Source organism: Serinus canaria, chromosome W (genome assembly GCF_022539315.1).
Source record: "Serinus canaria isolate serCan28SL12 chromosome W, serCan2020, whole genome shotgun sequence".
Lineage (NCBI taxonomy): Eukaryota > Metazoa > Chordata > Aves > Passeriformes > Fringillidae > Serinus > Serinus canaria.
In genome coordinates this window covers 16,728,736-16,739,965 of record NC_066342.1, presented here as the reverse complement: position 1 = coordinate 16,739,965, position 11,230 = coordinate 16,728,736, and the positions used below count along the sequence as shown (strand labels likewise).

At 45.4% G+C, this 11,230-nt stretch overlaps 1 protein-coding gene across 1 annotated transcript in view; it reads right to left on the bottom strand.

Moving 5' to 3' along the window:
- LOC103821029 (sorting nexin-18) overlaps positions 1 to 9,969 on the bottom strand; it is a 29,206-nt gene extending 19,237 nt beyond the window's left edge. Inside the window, exon 1 of the mRNA XM_050986360.1 lies at positions 8,177 to 9,969. Within this exon, the coding sequence (XP_050842317.1) occupies positions 8,177 to 9,731 (1,555 nt within the window). The 5' untranslated portion in view covers positions 9,732 to 9,969. The remainder of the gene's footprint in view (positions 1 to 8,176) is intronic.
- Between the last annotated feature and the right edge of the window lie 1,261 nt (positions 9,970 to 11,230).

Sequence of the window (11,230 nt, the reverse complement as noted above, 5' to 3'; positions counted from 1 at the left end):
CCAGATTGAATTTTTTTTTAGTATAATTTTGTGAAATATTCTATAAATACTCCCAGCATATTGTTTAAATATTCTGTAGACATTTTTTGAATTGAGTTTGCTTTAGATAAATAAGACCATTTATCTTATTTTACTTTAACAAATAGTGACCAAGAAGCAAAAGAGTAATTCAGTTATTTTTGAAAATAATTCTTATAAATCTTGCCCTGCAGACGAAATGGAATTGCTGCTTACATCTTAAAAAACATTTAGGCCACTTTCTCAAATCTGTTTAAATTTTCCCCAAGTCAAGTCTGTTTTGTCTGACAGTAATCTGAGTGATCTTTCCCTGTCATTGTCTTCCCCCACGAGCCTTTCATTATACTTTTTCTTCCTTGTCTAGTTGAGGAGGCAAGTGACAGAGAGGCCTCCAGCCAGGGTCAATCCATCATAGTAGACCTTAAAAACATGGAAAAAAAGGCATTATCCATTTCAAATGAAGATGAGAGGCTGCTTTTCTTCTCTAAATTAGAGCCACTAAAATTAGCATTTCTTGAAAAATACACCAGTTCTGCAAAAGAAATTACAGAAGTGCAGTTTATTTTTCAAGCCTGTGGAGGACCAGGTGAAAGCATGTTTTGTCTCAAACATTCTTTTACAAGAAAGATGTGATCAGAAGAGAGGGTCCAGCAGAGGTGGAGCAGCACTGTTCTGAGCCAACTTGCTGCTCTGCCTTGAGACTCATGCCCCCATCAACTCTCCCTCCCCCCAACTCACTCCTGAAGGAGGGCTCAAAGGGCTGACTCTGCACACATGAATAAAACAGTGTGAAAAGTCTAGTTTACATGAGGCATGCACCAGATTAATTATAAAAGGAAACTGATAGCTTTCCCTCTTCTCTTTTCCCTCTTTTGCTTTCTTTGCTTCACCAGCTCCACACTATCCATGCAGCAGTACCTATGGGAGCTCTAAGGATTGGTGATCTTTCTCTTCTCTCTCTTTTCTGCTTTTATTTCTCTTCTCCCTTGCTTTGCCTGGGCAAAGCACAGCTATCGTATTCTACCCGGTACTCTGTACAAAAGTTTGTTGTGGGAGTGGGGAGCTTGTATTAGTGTGTTGTGGCTTGTGAGCCAGCACCTTTGAGAAGTTTTTGCAGGAGTTCAGAGTTTATTGAAGTGTACTGTAAATTAAGGGCTTGTTAGCCAATACCTTTTGAGAAGTCTATTGTAAAATGTAAGGGCTTGTTAGCCAATACCTTTTGAGAAGTCTATTGTAAAATGTAAGGGCTTGTTAGCCAAGAGCTTTTGTGTCGGGGGACAATCTTGGGCAGTGGGACAGGTTTATAGTAAGCTGTAGGAACGTCCTCTCCTTGAACCTAAGTATGAGGAGGTGATAAGCAAGAAGCTGGCAAGCAAGAGATGTAAAACAGGATGCTGAAAACCGCAAGGCAAAAACAAAATGCTTAAGCTGTGCAGATGTAACTAGCCAATTAGAAATTGATAAGGACGCGTGCATGCCTCGTGCACAAAGCGGACCCTCCAATTATATTTTGCGTGATCGCGTGTACGGAAGAGGAAAACATTATAAGAATGCGAGCTTTGTAAACAATAAATGGAGCTTTTTGGAATTCTACATCGTGTCGGTGTGTGCTCCCCTCTACCTGGCCGTGACACTTTTGAGTCTAAGCAGTGGGCTAGTTGCCAGAGTTAAGATGATTGTAGAATAAAACATATGAGTTCCCTGACCCTTGGTCTGGTGTCTTTGTTCTGCCTGATGAGAACTTATGATGAAGGTCACATCCCCTACCAGTGGGTCATGACAAAGCCTACTAAAATAGAAGTTGGTCCTCAACTGGCATATGGGAGTACAAATCTTTCCTCTGTCTCTTCCAGAGCAGGAAGTTCAACTTTTTCTTTTCTCACAGAACATTCCTTAAACAGTAGGTGCTCAAGATGAAGGTGAGGAATCTTTAAAGACCTCCTATTAAAGTTATTGCAATTTCATAAAATACTTACAATATTAATAAGATAATAAACAGCTTGAAAATATTCACACAGTCCAGTGGTCCACATATTTTACACAAGTGACCAAAACAACAGCCTCTTTTGGCGCACTTCAGATCATGTATGGTATCCTCAACATGAGAGGCAGAAAGACTTGGACCCCAAAACAATAAAAGACCACAATAATTAACACATTTTCCTGCTGATACACAGACAAAGCAATAGTGAGGCTTACATGGCTTTGGTTCATAATTCTAAGAGGAAAGATAAAGCCTGAATGGAGGGAATTTTTTTGTCTCTGGCTCAGAGATCCTCTGGCTTTCTTTTTGCAGAAGAACAGTTGCAGAAATTAAGCAAAAACCCCAGACACGCCCACTTCTCAGTCCATACTGTGAAAAAATGTTTTTGTGATTTGTGTCAATTGGCAATGGAATTAACAAATGCTTGTATCTGCTGTGTCAAAAATAGACGCAAAGAACAGTTTTGAAACTTTCTGATCTGTCCTGGGTTGACAAGGAAGTGAGTTTTTTGGGAAGTTGTAGCCAAACCAATCAGTGGTCAGATCTGAATATTGGCCCCTGGTGTGGCCACTGGAGACATGGATATGCCTCTGAGACCACAAGGGGTTAAAAAGCAGAAAACTCCCAGGGGAACCCTCTCTTGGTTCTGCTTGGTGAAAGAGGTCAGGCCTGCCCCTGCCCAGCCCCGGGCTGGGTGGGGGACGGGAAGCCATGTAGCCTGGGTTGAGGTAGGCCGGAGCCCCTGCAGGACGAAGGGGTAGAGGAACACTGAGAGGCATCAGGCAGCCCCCCTGGGGGGGAGACAGAGAGAGCCTGTGCCACCTTGAAATTTGATATCCTGTGCTGGCAGCACAGCCAAGAAGAAGGGTGGGGGGTGTGTGGTGAGAAGGTGCTTGGCCGTTGTGGGAGTCCTGGGCAAGTAGAGCATGAGATTTTATCCCTTTTCTTGGACAATGAAAACTTTGCGGAACATTAATCCTCCTTGATTTGAATGAGAAGAGATACAGACATGAAATAGAAGGAAATGGGCAAGTGTGGTGAAAGTCTGAGCAAATGAAGGATGTCAGAAGAAGATGAGGAAGAATCCTAGGTGGGAGGAGATGATGGAGTGGCCTTTGGCTGGACTTTTCCTCTATAGCCATAGACTGAACCATTTTTTTCCTGTAACACAGAAACTGCATTTAGGGGGAGGCAATGGCTTGAACCAAGAGAGTGATCTGCTGCAGTGATGCCAATTGCAGGAGTGAAGTGAACAGAGAAGGATGAGGAGGGTGTGGTTATGCCCTCTGTCTTCAGGGAAGAAGACCTCTGTTCTCAAGACCCTCAGCCCCAAGGGAGTGAAAATGGGGGGGACCTTTGTCCCAAAAGTGAGAAATTGTTACTTTTTGGTACTTGGCAAAGCATCCTTAAAAGAGAACCCTATAAGCAGTTTTGGTCCATGAACGGTGGTGAGAGCACTGTATCATGGAAGGAAGATTCCATGAAGGCAGATTTTCTCTGGGCGGTGCCATGTGTGACATGGAAACACAAGAGGTTTCAACTGTGTTTCCTGGGGAACCTATGGTACAAGAGAGGGTCCTCTCTCCCTTGATGAACTGAAAATTGATTATCTGAGGGGTGGTGATGAACTAAGAATTGATTATCTGAGGGGTGGTAACTTGATTGAGAATCCAAGGTTTTGTCTCACTGTGTTTTGGTAGAAATTGGGTAGGGGGAGGAGGAATGTTTTGGAAGGTTTTCATTCTGAATTCTGTGTGTTCCTTTTATTATAGTTGTAGATTAAAGTTTTTTTCTTATTTCTAAGCTTGAGACTGCTCTGCTCTGTTCCTGGTCACATCTCACAGCAGTTGTTTGAGGAAAATATATTTTCATGGGTGCACTGGCATTGTGCCAGCCTCAAACCATGACATGACTCAATAGCCAAATAAAGCATCAAAATAAAAGAAGTATAGTAGAGTAAAAGAGATGAGGTAGCAAGATGAATGATGCTTAGAATAAAATAGAGGAAGTTGTGGTAAAGCTAAGAGATATTGCAACAAAGCAACTAAATGCTTATGTATAATAAAAAGCTTGATGCACTTGACAAAATCATGTAGCAGACACCAGTCTAAGGCCTCCCTCCAGACGACCACAAGAAGGACAGGAAGCCAATGACCACCTGGAAATATTATGAAATTGCTGATCCCAGCTTATTGATATCTGCTGATTCGGACTAAGCATGCACATTGGAAAATGCTTTGTAGGCTTAAAAATAGTATATATATTTTGCCAAACTTGTAAGTGGTGTGTGCTGTGAGTGGAAAGGTGACTCCCCGGCCACCCAGTGCTGCTTGCTTGCTTTCTTTACAATAAGAGATAGAAAAATCAAATTCAGTTTGGCTATTGAAATTTTATAACAATAACAGAAAACATACTTCCAAATCACATTAAACACCTGCTCAACTATCTGCAGTAGAACAAACCTATAACAGGACAAGGGAGTCATATTCTACCCACAGATATAGGTATGTTTTGAGCACAGCAGCCTTTATTTTTTGGTCCTTCTTAGGTATAGGACAATATAGAAATGGAGTCTAGGAAATGCTTCAAGTTTTGCCCCAGGTGGACAATACATTTGCACTGTGTAGAAGAAAAATGGAAAAGTACTCCTAACTTTAGAGTTCATCTTTTTAAAGTCATGGCCATGTAAGCAATATATCAAACAGCTTGTTGTTTCTACCACTTCTAAGGACACAGACGAAGAAGTTGCACACTAGAAAAGAAAACAAAGATTTTTGCTTGGTCTATACAGACAATAATTCTCAAATTCTGACAACTATCACAGTTAGCAAATTTAAAAGAAAGCTCTTACATTGCAAGAACACCAAACAGTTCATATTTTCATCTGATCCAAAAAGTTATACTTTGTATCAAGTAATTTTTTAAAGTAATCAAACAGCAATATACTGGGAGTAAAAAACATCTTCCTTTCAGTTTTCTTCCAGTTTGCCTATTTTGTAAAGGGAACAATAAAAACAAACATTTAACCTGGCTCTAACACGATTCCTATGATTAACATGGATACTCAAAAGACCAGTTTCTCAAACACGTGTCGTGGTTAGACACTGGTCAAACACCAGGCATCCACGACAGCTGTTCATTCACCCTCCCCTCACACAGCTGGAATGAGGAGAGAAAACACTCCAAGGGCAAAATAGGCTTGACTTAGAGCTATAAAGTGCATTTATTACTAAGAAGAACACAGCATGAAAATGAGAAGTAAATAAGACCTTAAAACCACCTTTTTTCCCCCAGCCCCTCCCTTCTTTCCACCAACAGTGCATGGAGACAGGGGGTGGGGGTTCTGGTCAGTTCATCACCTGAAGTTTTCTTCCATTGCTCAGAGAGAAGAGTCCTTCCCCTGCTAGGCCGTGAGGTCCCTTCCCATGGGGGACAGTTCTCCGCCAACTTCTCTAGCGTGGTTCCAATCTCACGAGCAGCAGTCCTCCCAAAACTGCTGCAACGTGAGTCCCTCCCACAGGCAAACAGTCCTCCCAAAACTGCTGTGGTGTAGGTCACTCTTCCACAGGGTGCAGTCCTCCAAGGACAGGCTGCTTCAGCCTGGAAGCAGGGGCTCCCTCTCTCCACCAGGTCTCCTGCTGGATGACAGCCTCCTCCAGGCATCCACCTGCTCCAGCATGGGCACCTCTCCCATGGGCTATGGGTGGATCTCTGCATTCCCCATGGACCTCCATGGGCTGCAGGGGGACAGCCTGCTTCCCCATGGTCTTCACCGCAGCCTGCAGAGGAATCTTGGCTCTGGTGCCTGAACCACATCCTCCCCCTCCTTCTCCACTGACCTTAGTGTCTCCATGTTGTTTCCCTCACATGTTCTCACCTCCTCTTCTCTAGCTGGAACTAAAACTGCCCCCCCTTTGTTTTGATTTTCTTCTTAAATATGTTATCACAGAGGCATTACCATCATCTCTAACTGGCCCAGCCTTAGCCAGCAGCATGTCCATCTTCAGAGCCATCAGGGATTGGTTCTGCCGGACATGGTAGAAGCTTCTAGCAGCTTCTCACAGAAACCCCCTCTGTGGCCTCCCCGCTACCAAAACCGAGGCCATGCAAAACCAACACAGCATGCCATTTTCTAAAGGCAATTATGTACCAGGGATAATAGTGCTAAAGGCAGCTTTAGACAAGAGGTGCTGGAGCATCAACACCTGCACACAGACTGACAATACATTTCTCCAACCAGTTCCAAGACAGTGCTCTGGCACAAAATCAGCTCTTTATACATCATGCTCATGCACTGCTCTAGTGGAAGCTCAGTTAGATGATTTTTCTCTGGTTCAGCATGGTAAACCTAAACAATAAGTGCAGATTTAAACAGAACTATAAAGGAAACAGACTTATGCAAATTGAAGGAAATATGGGTTGAGTCAAGCACATAACTTATTATTCACAATCCTCAGAGTAAAGTCTCCAAGAATATTACTTTGAAGAACTTTATATAAATCTTTAAATCTTGAGGATACAGTGTTTAAATAGTATATATCATCTGCTGTCTTATTCCATCTAATTAAAAATCTTTCCCTCTGATTTTTTTCGGAAGCTTACAAATAATCCTATTATTATTTGACAACTCACTCCAAAATTCTCTACTCTCAAACACGAGGCATTACCAAGGTCATCCTTCTTTCCAAATTTAAAATACTTTAAAGTTGTTATCAGAACACAATGACACAGCAACTAACAGAACAACTCCTTTAAGATTAGATTACACACTTCCCTTTTCTATTCAAAACAGTATTGATTGTTTAAGTTTCCACTCATAATTTTCAAGATTTGATGGAAGAATGGAAATCTGACTTTGAAACATGCAATTTTAATGAAAAGCTTACTTTTTTAAAATAACAATTTGTTCACTTTATACCAACTTTGCCTTCTCACTTTTTCCCAGCAATAATGCACATGTCCTGGAAGCCTGCCTTTTTGATCTATTGAAAAACTCTTCCATCTTTTTTTACCATAAAACTCAAGGTACTGTTCCAGATGCAAAAATTTTGGAAATGACACATAAGGGTAGGAAAGATTGATTCACCATGGGTGACAATTCAAGCTCTGCCTCTTGTGGAGTACAACAGGGCCTATTATTCTCCAAAATAATTTTCATTAAAAAAACTTGCACATTTTATCGAATAACTGTTACATATACCCATTTCTGTACTGAATATATGATGATTTCTCGGTCTCTTTTACAGCTCTAATTCCCACACATCCCTGATCACATATAACAGCAAAAAGAATGAATGATGTGCTAGTCTTTTCATAATGGTGAATATATGATTAGTATTAACTTCACAGCTGGGAAATCATCTACGCATATATCATGCTATAAGCTTAGATTTGTCTGAACAAGTGTCACTAGTTATATAGCAGATTATTTTTTTCAGATTTGGAGTTCCTTTTTCTTCAGTGGATCACAAAGCATCATACAAACAGCAATCTGAACCTCAGAAGCATGTTTCAATTAGAAAGATGATAAAAGGAAAACAGGTGAGCAACATCTTTTTGTGATAATAAGGGCAGAGGATAAACAACTCCAACTAAGAACATCATGGCAGACCATCATCCTTACAAAGGTAGCAAGAGAGTTTCATGTATGGCTGAACTGACAAACGCCAGCAGCTTTAAACATCTCATCTGAATGTCTGACACTGAAAAATGCACACACCACCATGTGCACCTCAAACAAACTAGTTGACCAGACTATCTCCATCTTCAGTTTACTTTGTATTTATCTACCAGATCAGAGATTTAATAAAACTAACATACATCAAAGAGTAATCGATGTTTTCAAACCACTTTGTCTTCAGGCTTTGTAAACAAGCCCATTTAATGTATCAGCAGTATAGGCATATGTGGTTTCTTTCAGATACACAACCAAATACAGTAACCTCTGACCAATAAAATTCCCAACAATGTATAGACCTTTGGCACAGAATGTAAATTGCCACTGATGTGGTATTTTGTATTTTTAGCAACAGCTTACCTGAGTAAACACTGAAAGATTTAACTCAAGGCCAGCAAGCCAGATGCAGAGCAAATTTAGCCCTTTGTCTCCATATCTGTGTGCATACCACTGAAACATAAAACTTCATAGTTTCAGAAAACATGTAAGGATGTTACCTTTCTGGACGTGGATGATATCTGGGAAGTTGGCCAAATGCCCCTGATACAGTGCTAACAAATCCATCACAGCATCGAGGTCCTGCCGGGGCTGATCTGCAAAGAGGTCCCCGATGGCTTCATAGGCTTCTGCAGTGAAGGCTATGGCTTGGTTGAGGCCAGCCGAAAAGGCCTGCTGGTCCAGCTCAAATGCCTGACTGAGACACTTAAAAGAGTGTCCCACCTTCTGGTATTCCTTCTTAAAACCAGTGACTTGTTTCCGAGCAAATTCATTGGCTGTGTGATTAAGTTGCAGGGCACTTTCATCCATCTTCTTCATGAAGGCTTTGAAGCCATCCACCTGACTTTCTACTTCATGCAAGTCCAGGCCAGCCCCAGAGCCAGCAGGGACACTGATGGTCAGGAAAAAGTTGGCACCCACCATCTCATCCTTCTCAGCCTTGCGCTTGCCTTGTTTCCAGGTCTTTTCATCCGTGCTGGGACAGGTGAGGAAGTGCTGGAAGGCATCGCACTGAGCCAGCACAGGGTGGCTGCACATGTGGTCCATCCACCAGGCCAGGCCTTTGCGACGTTTGGAGATGAAGTCCTCCTCAAAGCGGCCAGTGGCCTGCTTCTCTGGCAAGTGGGGCACAGAGATGACAGGGAACTTCTCAGCCAGGCGCCCATAGAGCCAGTCAAACTGCTTGTAGCGGCGGTGCACCTGCTGCCCGGTGTGGCTGGAGACCAGCTTGTAGGCGATGTAACTCTTCATGCCCTTGAATTTAGTCTGTTTGGTGGGGTCCTCGATGGAGCACTGGAAGGGGTAGGGGTTCTCCTGCCACTCAGGGCCCTGGGGGCCCAGCACCACGCACAGCTTGTCCCCGTCCTTCACAAAGCCTGATACCTCGCCCAGCACGAAGGCCTCACCACCGGACTTGACAAAGGTTGAGAAGCGGTTGAGGTTGCGGCTTACCGTGGCCAAACTCTTGGTGCTGCTGCTGGGCGGGTGCAGGTGGCCTGCCAAGTGGCCACTGCGGGAGCTAAGGGTCTCAGACTGCATGGATAGGCAGTAGTGGCCAGAGGCCCGTCTGCCCGCCGTCTCGTAGACGGGGTAGGAGCTGCTCAGGGAGCCTGGGTCATCGGCCACCGTGGAGCTTTCGTCCCAGTCATCGTCCCAGTCGTCATCGCTGCCCTGGCTGAGCTGGTAGGAGCCGCCGTAGGGCGACGGCAGGAAAGGGTACCCGGCGGCGGCGGCGGGGGACAGCAAGAAGGGCTCAGGCGCCGCCCCCGGCGGGGCCTCTAATGTCGCCGGCTTGAAGGCGGCGGGGGGCAGCAGCGGCTCTAAACCGCCGGCAGGCAGGTTGGCGTAAGGGGCGGGTAGCGACGTCTCGGCGGCGCGGATCACCTGCACGTAGGAGGCCGGGAAGAGACCGCGGTCGCCGTGGCTGTTGATACCCTCCAGCCAACCCTCGATGTCCTGCTCACTGCAGAGGCTCAGCACCTCGTGCTCCCGCAGCGAGATTTCCCCCGGGTTCTCCGATCTGAAGTTGTACAGCGCCCGGGCCCGCAGCGCCATGGCCCCACCGCCCAACCGCCCGCCTGGAGCTTCCCGCCGCCGCCCCTCACCTCACCACGCCGGCGGAGCTGTCCAGGACAGCGCCGCGGCCCTCTGCGTCTGGCCCGCGGAGACGCTGCGGCGGCCGGCTCCCAGTCCCGGCTTCACCTCGGCGGGCGAGGCAGGCGCAGAGGCCGAGCCGGCGAATATCCCACGTCGCCAGTTTCGCTAATCTAGAGCCGAGAGGCAGGACAGAGGAGCCGAGAGCAGAGCGCCCGCCCCCATCGATGGGCACGGTCGGGCCCGCCCCTTCCCCGCCCGGACCTTGACGTCCGACTAGCGCAGGGGTGAGCGCGAGCACGACCGGAGTTTGGCGCTCACCCTCCGCTCCGCGGCCTCTGCCCTCACCCGAGAAAGGCATCCCATTCTCACTGCCAGAACAACACGGTTATAATCTGGTAGCGTTTTGAGTGGATTTTACCAAGTTTTGAAGGTTGTAATATTGCAAGTTCAGCATCTTTAAATCTGTTGATTAAATTTTCATAAGTCTACGAGATTTCCATTACTCGAATACATGATTATTACTTCCAACACTCCTCAAAGATGTTTCAGCACTTCTCCAAGTTTGGCAAAGAACCTTGTGGGTCTTCTCAGATGCTTTGTTTTCTTTTCAGGGTTTCCATGTTGTGATAAGAATTTATGCTGTCCCTTCCTGAACTTCTCATCATTAAGTGTATTACAGAATCACAGAATGAACTATGTCGGAAAAGACCTTTGAGATCATCAAGTACAACCTATGACCTAACCTAACACTTCCTCATCAACTAAGCTATGGCACTGAGTGCCTTGTACAGTCGTTTTTTAAACACATCCAGGGATGGTGACTCCACCACCTCCCTGGGCAGACAATTCCATTGCCCAATCACTCACTGAGGAACTTTTTTCTAATGACTATCATAAACTTGCCCTGGTGCAGCTTAAGACTATGTCTTCTCATTCTGACAGTGGTTGCCTGGGAGAAGAGACCAACCCTCACTTGACTACAACACCTTTCAGGTAGTTATACAGAGTGATAAGGTCTCCTCTGAGCCTCCTTTTTTTCCAAGTTAAACAACCCCAGCTCCCTTAGCCGTTCTTCATACGGCTTGTGTTCTAAGCCCCTCACCAGCTTCGTTGCCCTCCTCTGGACATGTCTGAGCATCTCAGCGTCGTTCCTAAATTGAGGGGCCCAGAACTGGACACAGTACTCAAAGTGCGGCCTCACCAGTGCCGAGTACAGGGGAAGAATGACCTCCCTGCTCCTGCTGGCTACACTATTCCTGATACAGGCCAGGATGCCATTGGCCTTTTTGGCCAGCTGGGCACACCGTTGGCTCACATTCAGTCAGGTGTTAACCAGTATCCCCAGGTCCCTTTCTGCCTGGGCACTGTCCAGCCACTCTGTCCCCAGCCTGTAGTGCTGCAGGGAATTGTTGTGGCCAAAGTGCAGGACCCAGCACTTGGACTTGTTAAACTTCATG